This window comes from Neopelma chrysocephalum, unplaced genomic scaffold (assembly GCF_003984885.1).
Source record: "Neopelma chrysocephalum unplaced genomic scaffold, ASM398488v2 Primary Assembly neopelma1_89, whole genome shotgun sequence".
NCBI classification, from domain to species: Eukaryota; Metazoa; Chordata; class Aves; order Passeriformes; family Pipridae; genus Neopelma; species Neopelma chrysocephalum.
Genome location: NW_020897751.1, coordinates 1579642 through 1601285, shown reverse-complemented (window position 1 = coordinate 1601285; position 21644 = coordinate 1579642). Strand labels below are relative to the sequence as shown.

Below are 21644 nucleotides of genomic sequence, written 5' to 3'. Positions count from 1 at the left end.
AGGCCAGGTTGGACGGGGCTTGGAGCAACCTGGGCTAGTGGGAGGTGTCCCTGCCCATGGCAGGGGATGGAACAAGATGAGCTTTAAGATCCCTTCCAACCCAAACCATTCTGGGATTCTGTGATCCCGTATTAGTTGAAGGGGCTTAGGTATTTGGGCACATGCCATAAAACTTGGGAATAGTTTGAGGGAAAGCCTGAGACATTGTCCAGGGCTGGCAGTTACAATATGTTCATCCCAATTTCCAGTATTACTCATGTAAGCAGCAGGAGATTTTGGGAAATGGAGCACGTGTCATCCTGGCTGATGTTCCAGGTGCCATTGGAGCTGTATGTGCAGAGGGAGAGCAGGAGGGCTCTGGGACAGCTGTCTGCAGTTCTCTGTGCCTGGCAGAGCTCCACTGGAGGGCATGTGCTGGAAAATGCAGCCAGGCCGTGCACAGGGAGGACATGAGGCACCTGGGCATCTTCCAGCCTTCTCCAAAGCTTTCTCTGACATGGATCAAGAAATGAGGGAGTCAGCAGGTTCTTCTCTCCTTTGAGGGAAGCAGTGGCCTTTCTATCCCTCTTCCAACTCCCAGCCTGCACTAGAGCAGTTCTCCCAACTGAGCAGCACTTCCAAAAAAGTGGTGGCTGAATTATTTTGTCCAGGGATGCTCGAGAGGGACTGGAGTTGGAATTCAGTCCAATGTGTTTGGCTACCCAGGAGTTTACAGCCTGTGTTGGGCTTGGAATATGCCCTGTGCTGCATGGAGAGCCAAAGAATTTGGTAGATGTATGTATTTTAAATACTTTGCAAGTATCTGGCCAACTAAATCACTTATGTCTTTGTAATGGAGACCCCTTGACCCCTGGATTTGACTCCTACATTTCCACAATGTCTTCCTTTCCATTTTCTCAGCACCTTGTTCGTTTTTGATGAGTTTTAATCAGGTTAAATTCTACTTCAGAGTTTCGGGGCACTGAATTGATGAGCTCCAGTGGGAGGAGATGAAGCAGAATTAATGCACCACTGAGGACTTTGGTGCCACTGAAATGATGTATCCACTCTGGAGATGGGTGACTGTGAATGCCCTGCTCTGGAATTCTGTGACATGGAATTAATACACCACTGAGACACCCAGTGGCAATGAAGTGCTACCACTTTGGGTGCTGGATACCACTAAGTCAGTGGAATTTGTTCTGGAATTCCTGAGCAGGGCATTGGGGACCTACTCTGGAGCTGCAGTGATTTTTGGACCCCTCACTTTGTGCAAGACCCGGAGGGGCTGGAGAGTGTGCAGGGAAGGGAACGGAGCTGGGGAAGGGGCTGGAGCAGCAGGAGGGGCTGAGGGAGCTGGGGGGGCTCAGCCTGGAGAAAAGGAGGCTCAGGGGGGACCTTCTGGCTCTGCAAGTCCCTGACAGGAGGGGGGAGCCGGGGGGGGGTCAGGCTCTGCTCCCAGGGAACAAGGGACAGGAGGAGAGGGAACGGCCTCCAGCTGTGCCAGGGGAGGCTCAGGTTGGCCAGGAGGAGAAATTTGTTGCTGGAAAGGGTGGTGAGGCCTTGGCAGGGGCTGCCCAGGGAGGTTTGGAGTCCCCAGCCCTGGAGGTGTCCCAGGAAGGCCTGGCCGTGGCACTCAGTGCTCTGGGCTGGGGGACAAGGGGGGCATCGGGCACAGGGGGGACTCCATGGGCTGGGAGGGCTTTTCCAGCCTCAGGGATTCTGGGATTCTTGAAGTTACAAAGCTCTGACACACTGCTCAGCCACCACACAGGTCTGGATTTGACAGAGCTCAGAAGCTGGGTACCAAATGTTTTAACTGATGGTATTATAGAAGATAATTATATAGAAGCAGGAGTTTGAGTTTTCATCTGTGCAGGGGAAAAGTGTACAAATAATGCATTAAGTGTAACTAAGCCTGTCATTCAGTGATGGTGCCACTGACAGTGTAGCAATCATTGAATAAATATATGAGGAGAAAAAGTAAATGGAGATGTCCTTTGGAGTATGAGAACATCAAATGGGTAACTTAAGGTGACTTTTTAATACATGATGCTAAGTCATGCAAAGTCACACTCTCCCTTTCAATGGAATCAAACTCACTAAATGAGTTACTTTAAGTGAAGCTTTGTCACATGGAATTGCTGTGCATTTTTACTTCATTTGAATGGAAGGAGAGTTAGGTTTCCTGATGATGGTGAGTTAAAAAGCTTGGAATTCTGGCTTGAGGAATCAGCAACCTGGTGATGGCGAACCCCGAAAGACCTTCAGTGTTAACGGGGTTTGGACCATGCTCTGAGACACATGGTGGGAGTTCTTGGGATTGTGCAGGGCCAGGAGTTGGATGTGATGGCCCTCATGGCAGGGAGGGAAGGGGCAGGAGGAAGCAGAAGGATTTATGGGGAAGCAGAGGGAGCAGCAAAGACAAAGTGCTGCCTAAACACAGTGAGAAAGAGCAATGGAGCTGTAGAGACAAACAGAGGCAAAGACAGGGTTTAACAGCAAATTAAACATGGTCCCAGTATAAGAATAAAAGCATTAGTGGGCACGCCTAGAGAAGCTGTGGCTTCCCCATCCCTGGAAGTCCAAGGATGGGACTTGGAGCAACCTGGTCTAGTGGAAGATGTCCCTGGGTGTGTTCCCAGCTCTGAGCAGGGCTTTGCTCTGGGTTTTGGGGGGGTAAGGGAACAGTTCTGTCTCTCCTGTGCTGTTTTTGTTTTCTAAACACAAAGCAAACCTTTGGGAATGAAGTGAAAAAGGGAGAAAACCAGTTTTACAGCTAAAATCCTGCAGCTGCTCCACAGTGATTGGGAACAATTGTCCTACAAAGTTAAATATGAACATGGATTCTGTGTCCCTGATGTAATAGCAAAGTAATAATAAGTAGCCTCACATTTTTAATTTCAAACATGTTGCAAAAGTTGGTGCTGATGGCGTTTTACAAGTTGGCTGCTCTGGCAGTCCCCAAATCCAGGACAGATGGACACAATACACTGCAGAGCCTGCAGAGCTGTGGCTGATTCCTCACAGCTCTGGGGCAGTTTGGGACAAACCTCAAATTTCTTTAGGTGTGTTTAGTGCATTTTAGAGAGACCACATCAAATGTGAGCTCTCATTCAGTTAATGATTTGGTAGAAAATGAAGTTTTATATGGATTTCAATCAGAGCTTGGATCGGTGCTGTTCCAGATATGTCGCTGTTTTGTGTCTTGTCACAGCTTCTTTTTGCACCATTCTTGATCAGTGATAGCACATGAGGAGCTTCCTCAGGCTTCATGGGCTGATTTAGATCAAAATGCCACTGAACAGATATTCAGAGCTGATTCCTATTTGGTTGTGCCAAGTTCAGGAAGGCGAGATGGAGCAGCTGCAGCTCAGTGCAGTTCACCTGCCAAAGCCCAGAGTCTGCTCCAGCCCTTGTAAGGCAGGAGTAAAGTGCTACTAAACCCTGACAAATTACAAATCTCACTCCCACTGTGATTAAAATGCACTTTTAAAGGGAAGAATCTGCTGTTGCCTCCAGCAGAAGAGCCACTGCTTTTTGTGCTGCGGGGATTGATGTTAAATGATCTTTGCAGGAAGAGCAGCTGGATCAGTGGCTGGTTTGGCGTGTTCCAGAAGACAAGGGCAGTGCTGTTGGGGAAAACCTTGTGTAAAACTAATCAGGGGACACTCCAAGCATCATTGATGCTGTCCCAGTGTCCAAAAAGCATTGCTTTAGTTCAGCCTCATTTCTGCAGCCTGGTGAGAAACGAATGGATCCAGCAGGTAGATAAGCAGTGATGCTGGGAAAGGGTTTTCAGCAAGAATGTTTGGGAAAAAGTTCTGGAAATGAAATGCTGTGCACACTCTGGGAGGAACTTCTGGAAATGAAGTGCTACTACACACTAGTTGTGACCAGCTCCCTGGGGTTTCTTTTGGGTTTGGTTTCTATGTTAGTCATTCGTGGTTTAGTAGTTTGTTTCAGAGGTTCCTCAGCTTTTCACTCTCCTTGAGCAAATCCCAGAAGCTCAAAGATCCAAAGGTCTTCTGGTCTTGGGAATGGTTATTTAGCTGGTTCTTATAAACCCAAGTTGACTTAGAGGCAGCTGCAGTTCTGTATTCTCTGTGCACTGCAGCTCCTCTCCAGGGGGCTGGAAAAGAGGGAAACGGGACACAGGGACCTTGCAGGAGACTGAGGTGGCACAAAATCAATTTTCTTTGCTCTTTTTGGCCCCCTTGGGAGCCCGTGCTGCTTCTTCCAGGCAAAGATGCTGTTTCTTCTTTCACCTGGCTGGCTGTTTAAGTAACTCAGTCATACCAATAAGAAATATCCTTTAACTCTGTGAGGTCTCCCAAGAAGTCCCATGGAGGAGTAGATCCTGGTTTCAACTCCTGGAATCCATTTAAACTGTAACTGTAGCTGGACTCCAGGTCTGGAATAACAAAGATGGAAGGTTTTACACATAGGAGGATATAAAATTTCTCCTGTGGAAAGTGAGTATATCTATTGACACTCTTTGAGGATCCCTGTCCTTACAGTGGATGCAAAGAGGATTGGAACCACACACAAACAATGTTTAGAAGCAGCAGGAACAAATTGGGAATATGAAGGAAAAAGCAGTCCAATGGCAGAGCCTAAACCAGCCTCTATAAGAATGTGCTCCAGCTGGGTGGCCTTCTCCATGGGGCAGGATGCTGGAGGGGCAGGGCTGGTAGATTTTAGGAGCACCAGAGCCCCGTGTTCAGGGATATCTGCTGAACCAAGCAGGAAGATCCCCATGGGGAAGGATCTGGCACAACCTTCCACACCTGGCACAGCTGCTGCTGAGGGATCTTGGTGAGAATGAGGGTCAGGCAACCTCTGTAGCTGGCTGGGAGCCGTGTCCTGTGGCCAGCTGGAGCTTGGAATTGGATCCAAAGGCCAGCACAGGGAGGAGCTCACAGATGCCACGTTCCACTCCATCTGCCAGAAGGAAGGACATGTAAGCTGTGTATAAAACTCAGGCAGAAGCTGAAATGCAGGGAGGTGTTTGATGCTGATGGTGCTGACGGGGTTCTGTGGACGTGCAGGATATTTCATTTGGTTTGTGCTTAATGTGGTAACTTCCATTTCTCATTTTCAAAGCATTCACCCCTCACTAAACAAATCAGTGTTTTGGCAGCTCAGAGAACCGCCAGCAAATGAAACAAATGGATTGTTGAGCAAATTGTGACACAAACTTTGCAGGAGGCTGAGCCACCTCTCCCAACTGGGCTTGACATGGCAGTGATGGTGAGCACCATGTAAAAGGTGTTTAATTTGCATTACACAGAGCTGAGGTAGGTGAGCAAAGGGCTGATCCTGCCAGCACTGAGAGAATTAGATCTCCCCTCTAGCAGCAAACTGGTGCCAGACATTAATGTAGCTGGTTATTCCCTCAGCAGGGCAGCATCGCTTCCATGCATTGCCTGTAATCCTCCTCCCATTGTTGCCTCTTTCCCTAAAGAGTGGACCTGCAATGGAAGAGTCTGCCTGGGAATCTCATCTTGATACTGTAACTTGGTGTTGCAGCCAGAAATGATAAGGATCTGGTTTAACAAGATTTTTCTTTCCTTTCTCTTTTTTCCTTCTCTCTGTACTACAGTGTTGGATCACAGAAACCCAGACTGGGTCAGGCTGGAAGGGACCACAGTGGGAATCTGATCTGGTGCCACCTCCCTGCTCCAGCAGGGCCAGCCCAGAGCACACGGCACAGGAGTGTGTCCAGACAGCTCTGGAATAGCCCCAGGGAGGAGACTTCACACACTTTAAACAACCTGTTCAGGGCTGGGTCACTGCCCAGCCAAGTTCTTCCTCCTGTCCAGCTGCAACTTCCTGGGCATCAGTTCCTGCCCGTTCCTCCTGTGCCATTGCTGGGCCCCCCCGAGCAGAGCCTGCTCCATCCTCTGCCCCCTCCCTGCAGCCCCTGCAGCCATGGCTGAGGGCCCCTCTCAGGGTCTGCTCTGGAGGCTGAACAGCCCCAGCTCCCTCAGCCTTTGCTGCTCCCAGAGCTGCTCCATCCCTTGGGCATCTCCGCAGCCTGCGCTGGCCCCGCTCCAGGAGCTCCCTGTCCCTGCTGTGCTGAGGAGCCCGAGCTGGGCCCAGCCCTGCAGATGTGCCTGCCCAGGGCTGGGCAGAGGGGCAGGATCCCCTCCCTGCCCTGCTGCCAACGCTCTCCTGGTGCCCCCCAGGATCCCACTGCCCTCCCTGTCCCAGGACACACAGCTGGGCAGGGACAGATCGATGGCATTATAAATGTTGGGGTTTTTTTCAGATGTCAGTTATTTATGTGGAGTCCTCATTTGTTTCCCACCAGTTGGACCATCAGATAGGCAGAATATGACTTTGGCCATTTGAGAAATAGTCTGGGTTTAAATTTTTCTTCCCCTAAAGATACAGCTCCTAAACCTTGGTAAAGGAGCCCTGTTGTGTAACTAACTCAGCCCAGCGTGGCACCTGTGCAACATTTAAATTACCCTGGCACTGCAACGAGCTGGGAAAACCAACTCTGCAATGAGGCAATTTATCACTTGCAAATGTGGTTTTAATGAACTGGATATCATCATTTCCAGCAATCTTTCTGGATTATACAATGCTGAAAGAGAGAAGCAGATGTTGGTGGAGATTACTGCACGGTGGATTCTGTCTGGCACCGACTCCGTAGTTTTTGCTGGATGTTTTTCCCTTGCAGAAGGATGGAGATGTTTATTGTTCAGTGGGGTGGATCAGGAACTGTTTAATAAAAGCAAATTAACAGTGGTGGTTTGTGTAGAACCTCTCAGGGGAGGTAATACCTGTGGAGTTCCCCTGGGCCAGGCCAGGTCTGGGAGGAGGACAGGCTTAGAGATGCATTCAATTAACACAATAAATTAATTGGGTGCTGAGGCTGCTTAGCCAGAGCTGCTGACCATTTATGAATTTACAGACACCAGAACTGAATCACCTGTTAAGTAGCTGCAGGAGAGTTGGTCATAATTAAAATCTATAAAACAAGCTGCTGTTTGCAGCAGACCTGCTGGTGCTGATCCTTCATTACCTCTTTGTAACATTTAGGAGTGTTTAATGGGACCAAAATCTGTGTAACTAAGGTATTACATCATTACTTGGGCTTTTCTAGTTATTTAAAAACTTAGCTACAGGTCTTTTCTTGTATTTTACCCAAAGTGCTTGCTTTGTAAAGAAATCCATGGCACCTTTTTGCTCATGAGCAAACTCAGGTAGCCCTGATGGTGAAGTGCAGGTGTCCAGATAATGGGAATTATTCTCATAAAGGTACAAATTTCAGCTCCAAGTTAAATCAAGATCCCTTCACAAAAAATGGCAAATGGAGAAATAATAATTAACAAAAAGGAGGTGTGCCAGGAAGGCCTGGCTGTGGCACTCAGTGCTCTGGGCTGGGGGACAAGGTGGGCATCGGGCACAGGGGGGATTTGGAGGGCTTTTCCAACCTTAATGATTCTGGGATTATGCAATTTTAGGATATCTAAGGTACTTATTTTTAAACTATTTTCCCTACACTGACTTTTATCTCTTTGGGCTACAAATGGAATGCCAGTAGGTATCACAAAATTAGGACAAAATGTTCTATTTACCCTTTTCCTTCCCTCTTTTAGGTAACACAGCCAAGGTGTTCATTGAGGTGAAGGATGAGAATGACCACGTGCCTGTGTTCACCAAAAAAATGTACATTGGAGGGGTGTCTGAAGATGCCAAAATGTTTTCCTCTGTGCTAAAAGTTAAGGTAAGACTGAAGTTTTTTGACTTACATTCACTTACAGTGGGAAAATATTTACTCACTGGTTTGATTTTTCACAGGAGATTTTGAAATATGTGTCTTCTAAAGCTGCTGGAGCTTCTCAGGCACTGGCATGAATTTTTGCTGTATTTCTTGTTAGAAACAAGAATAATGAGGACAGAATGGGCCATTTTTCTGCTGAAATCAGTGTCTGAGTATGAATAAGGGTGTGTTGGTTTCCATCAGTGTGGATATGATTGACATGCCTCATCCTGCTGTTCCAGCAATTACTGACACAAGGATGATTTTGAGTTAAAAAACAGGGGTTTTTTCTACTGAGTTTTAGGTGCTTGTTTCCCACGAGGTTTTGTAGCTTTCATTTTATATCTGTTAATATTTAGATGATTTTTGGATGGTCAACACCGGTTTTTACCTTAATTTTTTTCTGACTACTTGGCAGCAGCATGTTTAGGCTTTAAAAGGGAAAGAGCAGTTTCTGTTTCAGATCAGCACTGGGACATAATTTTGAGGAAAATTAAGTGGAAGGTTTTTAAAAATAGAAAAAATTCAAGGAAATTATAATACACAGAATCTAATTAGAACCAGACATAAAAATAGCTAAGAGTAAAAGCAATAAGTCTTCAATAAAATGCCTTTTTTTTTCTTCCATAAAACTGCTTTTGTGACACAATCTTTTGTGCTTGAGGCAGCTTGAGCTGCCAAGGCAGCTTCTTTCCTCTGGCTTTATTCTGTTTCCTCAGCAGATCTCCTGCATCTCTGTTCACTTTAAACATTAGTGGAATAGCTTTGAAGTTGCTGATTCCAGCTTATGCATGAAAGGGCACAGAAATATGACCTGCTCAGCTTTCTGTTGACTTCATGATGTGTTTTAGAGTGCCAGGAATGAAATAGAGGAGATCAGAGGTTATTAAGGAGTTGTCCATTGGTTTTTCTTGGCAATCCTTCCCAAAACAAGCCCAGAAACAGCAGAGAAGTGGGAAACTGTTAAGCTTCTACTTCACCAACTTCATCAAATGTGAACACTCAGTTCAGGCTTCATAAACAAAGCCAAAAAAAAGGGTCAGGTAGCAACACCTGTGGTTTTTCTAAAGGCTTATTTCTGGGGGGTTAAAGAAGCTGTGAAGTGACCGACAGCACCACTGTGTGTTGGGAAGGACACACTTGGAAAAAGATCTGCAGGATTTCCTTGGATCAAATTTTTTTCCCTCCGCCTTCTGCATTGAAATTTTAATCTCCACCAGGTTTCTCTGCCATGTGAAATGGGTGGTGACACGTGACTGGGTGTGTGCCTGGTTCATGGGATCATTTAGGTTGGAAAAGCCCTCTGAGGTCATCAAGTCCAATCAATACTGCCAAGGCCACCACTAACCCACATCCCCAAGTGGCTCTTAAATCCCTTCAGGGTGGTGACACCACCTCCTGGGCAGCCTATTCCTTTCTGTGAAGACATTTTTCCCAATATCCAGTCTAAACCTCCCCTGGCACAGCTGGAGGCCGTTCCCTCTCCTCCTGTCCCTTGTTCTCTGGGAGCAGAGCCCGACCCCCCCCGGCTCCCCCCTCCTGTCAGGGAGAACAAGAAGGTCTCCCCTTCTCCAATGAAAAGGAAATTCTAGGAGCACAAATCAGCACTGGCAGTGTTGCTGTTGGGGTGGTCTGAGACCATAACTGAGAAGAATTTTGCAGGTGGGGGTAATATTTTTGTTAAGCTTTGTTTTTCCCCCCAGACTTTTCGCTGGTTGTTGCTTCCAGCTGCAAACCTTAAGCTGAAGGTTTAACATACTCAAAAACTGGATTACAAAAATTCTGTCAAACCCATGAACTTCAGAAGTGCTGAAGAATCACTGAATCACTAGGGTTGTAAAAGGCCTTTAAGGTCCACAAGTCCAAGCATCAACCAGCACCACCACCATGTCCCCAGGGGCCACATCCCCGTGGCTTTTGAACACCTCCAGGGATGTGAGTCCACCACGTCCCTGGGCAGCCAATTCCAATGCTTTACATCCCTGTCTGTGAAGAAACCTTTCCTAATATCCACCCTAAACCTCCCCTGGTGCAACTTGAGGCCGTTTCCTCTCGTCCTGTCACTCGACTGATGCTCGCCTGGCTCCAGCTCCTGCCAGGGAGTTTTGGGGAGCCCATAAAAGGACCTGCACAATGGCACTGCAGGAGATCAAGAATTCTGAAGGGCACAGTTATTTAGGTAAAGGAGTGGTTTGTGTCTGAAAGTAAATGAAACAGGAGTCACAAGTGTCAGATGACATTTTGAGTCGATCATACAAAATGCCAGGCTGTGAAATCCTGCTTTTCCAAGAGACATCCCTGGTTTCTTAGGCACAGATATTCATGTGTGTCAGTCAGAGGGATAAGAAAGGGGTGAAAAAGAGCAGCCATACAGGTGGGGGAAATTAGGGGGTGAAGAGGGGAATCTGCTTGTCCCCTTCAAAAACATTTGACTCAGAAAAGGCCATCAGAGGACAAGATCATCAAAGGAGGACCAAAAAAAATGAGAGTTTTATTTCTCGAAGCTATTTCTGACAGAATTCTCCCTGACTTTGCTGACAGGCAAAATGGAACGAGGCAGGAGCCAGAAGTTGTTATAAGTGGATGGCATCAAACTGTGTGTTTAGTTAAAGTAAAATTAGAAACAATTAAGAAGTGCTCTTGTTGCAGAGAATCAGGCTGTAATTTATTGTTCTAGCACTGAGCATTTTCAGCACTCAGTGTCACTTAGCTTGTTTTCTGGCCTTTAGAAAGGAAAAGTAATTACTGTTGGTTAAGTACAATCCCCATTCCGGTTTGTTTTAAGAATAACTAATCAAATGAATGTCTTTTCTTGAACAGCTCAGGTGAGCAGAATTAAAAGAGTAGTTTTCCAGGTTGAAATTTAGAATAACATTAATAAAGTACATGTAGAAATTATTGCACTGTAGAAATTATTCAGATTTTGATACTACTGGGGAAGTCAGGTTCTTAGTAGGAGTTTCAAATGGACTTGCTTTCATTTTCTACATTCATTAATTCACATCATCTGAGTAATTTTGAAAAGAAACTGATATTCTCCTCCTATTCTCATTATTCCTGTCACTGACAACAGCTCTGATGATCCTCAAATAATGGGGTATTAGGATCAGAGAATCCCAGAATGGTTTGGGTTGGAAGGGACCTTAAAGCTCATCTTGTTCCCCTCCCCTGCCAAGGGCAGGGACACCTCCCACTATCCCAGGTTGGACAGGGCTTGGTGGAACTGGATTGAGTTGCTTTGTCTTCATGTGGTAGCTGAAAGTTTTGTAAAACACAACTTTTATAGCAAAATTTACAAGGGAATCCCATTTTATCTGACTTCCAGAGAAAAAGCATGTTCATTAATTATATTTTTATGTTCCAAGGACAAATATGTATTTAATTTATCCCAGTGGGTGCAGTAAGTATTCCCCAATTCCAGCTGGATGGCAGAGGATGCTGCTTCTGGAAGCCCTACTTGGGGAAACACCAGGTAGCAAGAAGTGCCTTTTTCCAGAGTGCCAGGAGGAGATGTTGGTTGAAAATAAGGGTCAGACTCATTGGCAGAACCTGATCACTGATGGTTTGTTTATTTATTTTGAAAGCAAAGGAGGGGTTGAACTACCTGAGGTTAAAACTCATCATCTGGGTATCTGTATCTGCCTCAGCCTCTGGCTTGTGAAGATCAGGGTGTGGAGTTTCCAGTGAAGCCAGATTGTTTCTATTCCCATTTATCCATTTTTTTTCATGCCAGAAAACCGAGACTCACCTTGAAACCTTTCCTTTCCCCCAAAGCTGTTTGTGGCTTTAGCAGGGCAGGGTGAGTGACCACCACACAACTCTTTATGCTCAGATACCTCCAGTTTCACCTTCCTGAAGTTCCCAGCGTGTTCCCAAGCATGTCCAGGAGGGAGAACCATGGGAAAAGACCAGTGGGTTAATTGCAGATCCTAGTATTTGGATATGGGCTCAGTTAGATGTGATTTACAGGGTGTGTCTGCTTTATTTGCCATGGCTGTCATTAAATTATGAAGCATAATCCCAGTGGCAGGCACTTGGCAGCAGTTTAAGCTGATGTAATTCTTCCTATTTTTTTATCAAATAGGATAAAATAAATAGGATAAACAGGAAAAGATGAACTGAGACAAGTTAGTGAGGAAGGACTGAATTGTAGGTGGTTACCAGGGTAGATGCTAAGGAGGCTTAAAAATAATTTTATGTTCTGGCAGAAATTAATTGTTTGTTTAATTTGGAGAGTATGTGAGGTACATCAGAGAGTCAGAGTGGTTTGGGTTGGGAGGGACATTAAAGACCATTTCATTCCACCCCCTGCCATGGGCAGGGACACCTTCCACCAGCCCAGGTTGCTCCAAGACTTGTCTGGCTTGGTCTTGGACACTTCCAGGGATCCAGGGGCAGCCACAGCTTCTCTGAGCAACCTGTGCCAGGGCCTCCCCACCCTCACAGGGAACAATTCCTTCCCAATATTTCATCTAACTCTGCCCTCTGTCAGTTTGAAGCCATTCCTCCTTGTCCTGTCCCTCCATCCCTTGTCCCCAGTCCCTCTCCAGCTCTCCTGGAGCCCCTTTAGGCCCTGCAAGGGGCTCTCAGCTCTCCCTGGAGCCTTCTCTTCTCCAGGTGAACCCCCCCAGCTCTCCCAGCCTTTCAAATGACCCAGTGCAAAACTACAGCTTTCAAATAGAAAAAAAACCATCCCTGAAAGAAACCACAATTAGCTCTTCTTTAACGGGACATAATAATTATGGGGCATAATTAATGAGTGTAATCATTAATTTTTAGTATAGTAGCTCATGTGAGTAGGTTTTGGGTGAATTCATCACAAATACAGCACTGAACATTCAGATGTTTGGGTTCAGTTGCTTCAGTCGTGCTCTGTGGCTTGAACAAAATTTCAGCACTGGGAGCAAGAAACAATCAAACAACCAACCAAGAAAAGAAGTAGGGAGAGAAGAAAACTAGTCCTGAGTCCATAATCTTGCACACAAATTGAATTTAGAAACCAATACAATATTGGATAAACACTTCTCTCCTCATCAAAACAGTCCCACGTGTGACCAAGGCCAATACTATGAAGCTCTGTGAGGTCAGTGTGTTTGCTGCCAGCAGCATCCACTCTCTTAAATATTTTAATTTGAATATAAAAGCCTTTTAGAATAGGCTAATGTGTTGTCTTGCCCTAGATTCTTAGTAAGATTGCTCTAAGGAAATAAAAAGGAAGCTTGAGCTCAGCAGAATGCCACAAATCATTATCCAAAAGTCATTTTCAATTAGAATTCATTTGGGTAGTGATAAACCATATGAATTATTCTATGTGGGGATGATTGGATTAAGAGCAGTGTCCTCTGAAAGCTGAGAAGTACTAATGCTCCAAGAAAAAAAAAAGAAAAGGAATATATTAATGCAAATGACACTTTTTAACCAAGGATCCAGGCCGTGCTTCCTAAAGTCCCCTTCTCTGCAATTCCCTTTTCTTTCCCAAAGTTTTCAGCTCATACAAGAACCCATTCCCATGATTAAAGGCCTTTTCATGCTTTTCTCCATGAATATGTGATTTAAAAACAGATGTAACGCTCATAGCTACTAATTTATGAATTTTGTGCATTAAGATTTGCTTTGCATTTCATTATATTAGAATTATTTTGCTTTGCCACTGGGATTTTCGTGGAACTCCTGTTTTTCCCCCCCTCAGAAATCCAACCAGGCTTCCTTTAGCCCCATACACACTATTTTCAATCTGCTCAAGGAAAACAACCAGAACCGACACAATCTTTAGGGAAATTACCAGCAGGAATTGACTTTTCACTATAATGGTGTGTCATTAGCCCTTTCTTTTTAAAGATTTTTAAAGTAAAAACCCTCTGGTTTTATTTATTAAAGTGCATTTAAATGAGGAAATATCAGAGATCCTAATTCTAGTGAAGGAAGGGGGAGGGTGTTTTTCTCTACTCCTTGGTTTATAAAGGTATTTTTGTGCTGCAAATGTTTGCAAAGAAGGAATCTTAACAAAAAAAGGGCCAGTGAATCCAAGTCTGTGGAAGTGGTGGCCTGTATTTGATGGAAGTAGCTTGGTTCTTACAATCTGGTTGATCAGATTTTCATTTCAGACTTTTCCTGTGGTTTTTCCCCCCTTTCTGACGAACTTCATAATGTAACTTCATCCTTTATTGCCCCTGGAATATCTTAATATAAAATAAAATAAAACAAAGCCACATCATGCTGCAGGTCTTGACCCTGGTGACACACAGGGGAGCAGGGATTGCTCTTTCCTTCCCTATCATCCTCAAAAGCATCTTAGGGGTTCCACACTGAGCTAAAACAATGGGTAAGATAAATATTTAAAATTCCTGGGTGTAGATATGTGGATATGCAGAGAGAGGATACTGGGATTACTTTTTTACCTGGACACTTAATCCATCTTAAATCTCCAGTTATTTTCTATATGTGACCAAAAATTCCACATTTCTTTTGGTATTTCCTTTTCCTTGGGATGACAAGTGAATCTTTAGGGTGGCAAGTCCTGGAAAAGGGAGATTCCACCTTGGGCACCCAGGGCAGCTTTGAGCTGGGAAAGACAAAACGTTCCCTTTGTGTGTCCACCAGGGAACCACTTGTGCCTAAAAATCAGCTGCTTTGCCTGTCACCACCTTTTCTTAGTTAAAATGGGATTGATGAATCCCAGAGGAGGGAGAAAACATCCCTGGGAGAAGGAGAAACCTCCTCTGCAGCCTTGCTGCAGGGACAACAGCCCAGCTGCTCTAACATCTGGCCCCTGATGGAAGCAGCGTGTCCTGCTAAAAATATCATCCCAGGAATGCCAAGCACACAGGTGATTGCTTTCAAAAAAACTGTTTCTGCTTAATATGTTGGCTTGCTAACTGTAAAAACTATTGGTTTATTATTCTTTTCCTCTAGTTGTGATCAGGGAATCTGCTGAGAACTTACTGAGATTCTACAGAGGACCCTTGGGTGTTTTTTTCAAATTAATATCGGATTATTTCAGTTACTCTGATATTTTCCAACCTGGGCCCATGGCAGAGGCTGGAATGAGATGAGCTTTAAGGTCCCTTCCAACTCAACCCATTCCATGATATCAGTGCCAGCCCATTCTTTTTCTCTTGTTTGTGGTACATTTGTAAGGACACCAAACAAACGATGCTTTTAAAGCATAAATTAATTCCTCTTTGCCTCCACGTGGCTGCACAAACACAACCCTGTGGTTGGACACTTATCCCCTCCTCCAGGGAGACTTGTAAAATTAATCCCACGTGGCAACAGCACTCTGATATTGTCACCAACAATTGCCAGTGCTGTGTTTGGGAAGAGCATTAAAATCATCACTGACTGTAACTCCTCAAGCTGCTGCATAACCATGGGCTGATTCCAGCTTTTAGCATTATCAGCGGGGGCTCAATTCAGACTTGCTGCTTAGAATTAAATGCAATTGTTAATTTTAAACGTTTCCCAGTCTCCCTGGAAGGGTCACCCTTAATCAGGAGCCTGAGGATGCTAACAGGGCATGGAAAATGGATGGGACTGTGCTGCTGAGGGCTTTTTTCCCTTCTTTCCTAGCAGATGGCGGCTTCAACTGTTCCCAATTAGTTGCTGGCACATAAAATTGCTTTTAGAACAAGACCATTTTTGCCGGCAGGAATTTACAGATTGTTGCAGATTTGCAGTTCTGCAGCCACAGCTGCCACTGGCCTGTTTTAGAGGCAGTTTTACTTGGTGATTTACAGACACTTAAGCCACTAAGTTTGTTGTAGCTATTGCAGTTTTCCCTTTTTTTTTTTTCTGTATTTCTTCACTACTCTGCTCTTTTACACTCTGCCCTGGCTCCAGCACCTTTGAGCTCCTGCTCATCACCTTGGTTTTGGCTGCCTCAGAAATTTGTAGCTTTGCATCTGCTCCTCAAACTTCACCTTTTCCCACCGAATTCCCAGCTGTGAGATATTTGAGCAGCCTTCAGGGACGGCTCATGTGGAACCTAAGGCTTGTGTTAATAGTCAGGATGAGAGGAAATGGCCTCAAGTTGTTCCAGAGGAGGTTCAGATTGGATGTTAGGGAAAATATTCTCATGGAAAGGGTCGTCAGGCATTGGAAGGGGCTGCCCAGGGAGGTGGTGAAGTCCTCACCTCTAGAAGTGTTAAGAAAACATGTGGATGTGGCACTTGGGGACATGGTTTTGTGGTGAACACTGTGGTGGTGGGTTGATGGTTGGACTTGGTGAATTTAAAGGTCTTTTCCAACTTTTATGATTCTATTTATTACACCAGAAAAAACTTCTATACTCAGGCAAACTGTGAGTGGTTGCAGAGGCACCACTAAAGGGATCTCTATTGCTTCCAGTTTTTGGCTCATGTATTTTCATCTCTTATTTTCAGCCTGACTCAGCTCTAATGAGTCCTATATATTTCCATACCAAGGATTATTGGCTTATTGGTCTTCTTGTTCCAAGAGAAATATCTCCCAGTAAAATGATGAAAAAAAACCTGTCAGTAACTTTTCAATAAACCATAGAATCCTGGAATGGTTTTGGGTTGGAAGGGACCTAAAAGATCATCTTGTTTAACCTCTGCCATGGGCAGGGACACCTCCCACCAGCCCAGGTTGCTCCAAGCTGGCCTTGGACACTTCCAGGGATCCAGGGGCAGCCACAGCTTCTCTGGACAACCTGTGCCAGGGCCTCCCCACCCTCCCAGGGAACAATTTCTCCCATACATCCAACCTAAATTTCCCCTCTTTCAGTTTGAACCCATTCCCTCACTGATGGGTAAGAGCTGGAGGTGATGCCAGCCAAACTCCCTCATTGTGGGCACACCTGCACTCAGTCCCAGGAGGGTGGAATTTGGCCTGGTAATTCCTGACATCATCCATATTTATCAGCCCTCAATCACAGCAGAGTCTCGGAAACATCTGTATTTCTTGCACATGACAAAAGGCAGATTTGCTGCCGTACTATTAAGATTAAGTGTAGCTCTTTCTCTTCTTTGACAGTCCTAATGCAACTCTTGAGATGCTGTAGATCTCCTCCTAATGAAGTGTCAAAAATATTTACCTTCAGGACAAATTACAAGAACAGCAAACATCCTTACCGTGTGTTAAGGAACTTTGGTACGTTCCTGTCAGCGGCTCACAAGCTCTCCCTGGTGGTCCTGCCGAGCTGAGCCTCGTGCCAAGCGTTGTTAGGTCTGAGTGATGAGGGGGGGAATGGAAACAACAAAATTAAAACATTTGAAACTGGAATCTGATCCTTTTTCCGGGCTGTTCTGCACCTGTTTTGCTCATCTCCGTGTCGATGGCTTCTGGGAGGGAAATGGCCTGAGCTGCAGCGATGCTGAGGCTGTTTGATTGCTCTGGAGTGATGCTGAGTTCTCAGAACTTCTGCAAAATTAACTCGTAGCCTGTCTGCGAGCTTTGGGCACCCGAGCTGCAGGATTTTAGAAGTTGGAGCTTCTAAAATGCCTCTTTCACTGGAGGTTGCTGCGTTAAACTCAGCTGCAAAACTAAGATCTCGTTGCTTCTGAGCAGTGACTCCAGAGTGCTGCTGTTCAGAAAGGCTGACTCCAGGTAATGTCTGTGCCTGGGGAATGGATACCTTCATTTGGACCCAAATGTTCTTTATCCTTAGTCCCCCCCTGACACGGGTGAAATGCTGAAGGTGACATTGATTTCTGGTGTTATTGGAACAAGCTGCTATTTAAAGCCGTATCTTTCTGTTGAGAGAGAATTTGCTAATATTACAAATATGACAGGCTTCTGACCCAGCTGAACCAAGCTAACAAATCCATTTTACCACAGAAATTGGCTTTTTATTGAAAGGGTGTAATGCTCATCCCACAGGGCACCTCCAGAGAGCCTTTGGCACTTAGCTGGGCAGTCACTGTGAAACTTGTCTCGCTACAGTGCTGAACCTCAGGGAGCTGGATCAGATATTGCTGCTCCACCTGCTGCTCTGTGCCTCGTGCTCAAACACATGCTGTGTGGGCTTACAGGAATTACCTTTGTCTTTCCCCCCCCAGCTCCATTACCAACGTGCCAAGTGGACTGTGGGTAAACCTGTGGGTTTGTCCAGGACTTTTCTGTTTTGTTCCTGGCTTTAACCTGAGTTATGTTCTACAAGCTGAACTTACCCCAGAATGGTCTGGGTTGGAAAGGACCTTAAGGACCATCTCATCCCACCCCCTGCCATGGGCAGGGACACCTTCCACCAGCCCAGGTTGCTCCAACCTGGCCTTGGACACTTGCAGGGATCCAGGGGCAGCCACAGCTTCTCTGGGCAACCTGTGCCAGGGCCTCCCCACCCTCACAGGGAGGAATTCCTTCCCAGTATCCCCCCTCCCTGCACAGTGTCAGTGGGAGGCCATTCTCTCTTGTCCTGTCACTCCATCCCTTGGAAACAGTCCCTCTCCAGGACCTGCCTGCCCTTGGACCCACACACATGGATTTGGTCAGTATGAGGCAAGGAAGTGATGATTTTAAAAATTTCCCTGCTCTGCATCAATATAAATTGTTACTTGTACATATTCCAGTATCCCCAGCTACCACAGGCAGAGGCTCCCTGACCTCAGCTCCGAGTTTGTGGAGGATCTAAAACTCTCTTACAGCACATTGACAAAATGGATCTGAATAAACACCCAGAGAAGCTGCTTTGAATGGTTCTGTAACCAACAATCTGCATGTTTGCAAGGGTGGTTTATTTCTGTTATCAGGCTGGTTTGAAATGTTTTAGTAAGAGTAACTTTAGTAGTAATAGTGTAGGAGTAGCAATCTGTGAACTCTTTTAGTTGTAACTTGAAGATTTCCGTGGCGTTTGGTTAAGAACAGGTACTTGAAGCAAAAGATTTGATTGTTATCATATATTCATGATTTTTAGGGATCCCTGGGAGGAGAGGCTGGGGCTGTCCCAGGCTGGGCACAGCTGAGGTACTGGTTTAATTTCTGTCTTGCTTTCTCCCCATCCAAATATCAACCTGATGTTTAGGTCCAGCCACTTCTTTGTGTTCAGGTTGGATATTTGGGAAAATTATTTCTTCACTGAAAGAGGGGTTAAACATTGGAAAGGGCTGCCCAGGGAACCGGACACCATCCTGGAAGTGTCCAGGAAATGCCTGAATGTGGCACTCAGTGCTCTGGGCGGGGTGACAAGGTGGGGATCGGGCACAGGGGGGACTGGATGGTCTTGGAGGTCTTTTCCCATTCCATGATTCTATAGCACAGCCTGCTTTCACATTCAGTTCTTCCTTCAGAATTTAATTGTCAAAGGAAAGCCAAAAATTTGCCTAGTCCTGATATCCACCTGTCAAGCTCCTGCCTGCTGGCTCCAGGATGTTTTGGGGCTGTATTTCCCTGTGCCAGTTGGAAAGCAGGAGTGCTCTGGAAAAGCTCACTGATATCTTTACTTTTTTGACTGACAGAATGGGGTACATTTCAGAAAGCTTTTAACCCCCCCCATCTTTCCTAAAAACACTAATAAAGGGGGTTGAGATCACCCAAGAGGCAGTAATCTTGATTTTTAAAAGCAAGCTCCGGAGCTAGAGAACAAAAGCAATTTAACACATTTTATATTTATGCTTTTGGTAGCCAAGCTGGATAAAGCTTTATCAATTTAGAGGCAAACAAAATATTCCCAGAGGATGTGAGGACCATTTCAAGCAGTCCTGTCTCGGTGATGACTGACAGCCGGTGTCATTGTGGGAGCTCATTTTTGGGCAGCTCTGCAGCTCTGTGATGTGCTGTTTGAAAAGTATTTGCTGTCTCCAGCTAAACCAGGCTGGATATTATCATTTAAGTGCTGCATAGTTCTCTCTATTCCATCTGGGCTGATAGGAGTTGGAGTAGCATGGAGAGCACATCCAGCTCTGAGTACCTGGATCCGGTGTGTCTCCTCGCTGATGTTCCCTGGAAATTATCTGAAAATGAAGACAGAATAGGAGTTAGTAAAAATTTCCACCGTAAAGATGTTGTTCTCTGCTGGTGAGGAAACAATTAATGATGATTAATGGCCACCTACTGAAGGCTTAATGACCTTGCACAGATGAAGCCCTTTCAGCAGCAGTGGCATATCAGGGCAAACAGCTCCAATCTCTGCTCTCTGGGACCAGGGACAGGACCCAGGGAAGGGCTGGAGCTGTGTCAGGGCAGGGTCAGGTTTTATCTCAGGGAAAGGTTCTTCCCCCAGAGGGTGGTTGGGCACTGCCCAGGCTCCCCAGGGCAGTGGGCACAGCCCCAAGGCTGCCAGAGCTCCAGGAGGGTTTGGACAACGCTCTGAGGGTCAGGGTGGGATTGTTGGGGTGTCTGTGCAGGGCCAGGAGTTGGACTTGATGATCCTTGTGGGTCCCTTCCAGCTCAGGATGTTCTGTGATTGTATGAACTCTTAACGCTGCCACAAACCCTGACTAGATTGTGATTATGTTTTGTTCTTAAATCAGGTAAAGTAGGGATTTTACATGGATTTTACATGGTTTTTACACCAAGACCTGCCCCTTTTTTGAAGTCAGGGCTGTTTTTTCTCCAGGATTAGCTTAAGCCACAGGTTTAGAAGCCGTGCCAAGGCTTTGATAAAAGCTGGTGATAGCTGCTGAGATGTCCCACATGCTGAGGTGATGCCCAAGCCTGGTGAGTGCACCATGTACAGGCAGTAATTAACTTCCATCTCGCTGACCCTTCCCACATGGAGCACGGGAAAGCCTTGGAAGGGTCCTCAGAAACACTCCCCTCTGAACACAGCTCCTGGCTGCTGAACAGGAGCATAAGGAATGGGTCTGGAGAGGCCAGGATGGGGCTACCCAGGGTTGGCAGACACAAGGAAGGTGGAATAAGAGCTCCCAGGGCTGCCTGGTGGATGCCAGGTCTGCATCCTAAATCAGCAACAGGACAGTACCAGGGCAGCTCTGGGTCTGCACAGCAGGTCCCTTGTGCACCAGGGCAGGAATGCCACTCATTCCTTTCTGTTTTCAATAAAAAAATGTATTTATTTGCTCCAAAACTACCTGTGCAGAATATCTCTAAGAAGAGGGAGAACATTCTCATTGTATAAGTTTGTGAATGAGTTGCTGGGATGTTTTTTTCTTTGATATTGAATTTTCAACAAGAATTTGGCAGTGGAGGTTTCTCAGAATTGAACTGTTCTTACATATTGTTGCAGACTTGAACAGTCTTCTTTTTTTTTTTTTAATTTTTTTTTCTTTCTTTTGGAGCAGTTTAGTGCCAACAGAGGAGAAAGAAATTGCTGGAAAAGCAAAACTGTGAGCAGCAAAGTTAAATGAACCATTTAAAGCACCAGCAATATCTGCACTCTGGGATCTAATGTTTTAAATGTCAGAGTGGAAGAAATTTGCTGGACCAATATGTAACTTTATTTAAAGGACAAGGTTAATGATTCCTTGCCTGCATATTTACCTTGTTTGCCTCTGCTTGTTTTCTTTTCCCCATCAGGCTGATGATAAAGACACTGGGAATTACAGTGCCATGCAGTACAGGCTCATCATTCCCCCCATCAAGGATGGCAAAGAAGGTTTTGTGATTGAAGCTTACACGGGGCTGATCAAAACTGCAATGCTCTTCAAAAACATGAGGAGATCCTATTTCAAGTTCCAGGTCATTGCCACTGACAATTATGGAAAAGGACTGAGCAGCAAAGCAGAGGTGCTTGTAAGTATGAGCCAGGCATCGTTACAGAATAATTCCTGAGGAAATTTAACCACCACGTAAAGTTTAATTCCAGGCAGACCTATAGAAAAGCCATGAACTGTGTGTGCTTAATTTTTTAAGTCACTGGAATAAAGCTTTTGCCTTTTTAAAGCAAAGGGTTTTAGGACGTGTTGGAACCAGTCCAGAGGAGGCAGCAGGTTGGTCAGGGGGCTGGAGCAGCTCTGCTGGGAGGAAAGGC

General features: G+C 45.5%; 1 protein-coding gene across 16 annotated transcripts in view; it reads left to right on the top strand.

Moving 5' to 3' along the window:
- The window catches only part of PCDH15 (protocadherin related 15), a 526100-nt gene that overhangs the window by 464324 nt on the left and 40132 nt on the right, over positions 1–21644 (top strand). For all 16 annotated transcript variants that reach the window (XM_027692924.1, XM_027692936.1, XM_027692923.1 and 13 more), the window contains 2 exons: positions 7593–7720; positions 21191–21406. In XM_027692924.1, the coding sequence (XP_027548725.1) occupies positions 7593–7720; positions 21191–21406 (344 nt within the window). The remainder of the gene's footprint in view (positions 1–7592; positions 7721–21190; positions 21407–21644) is intronic.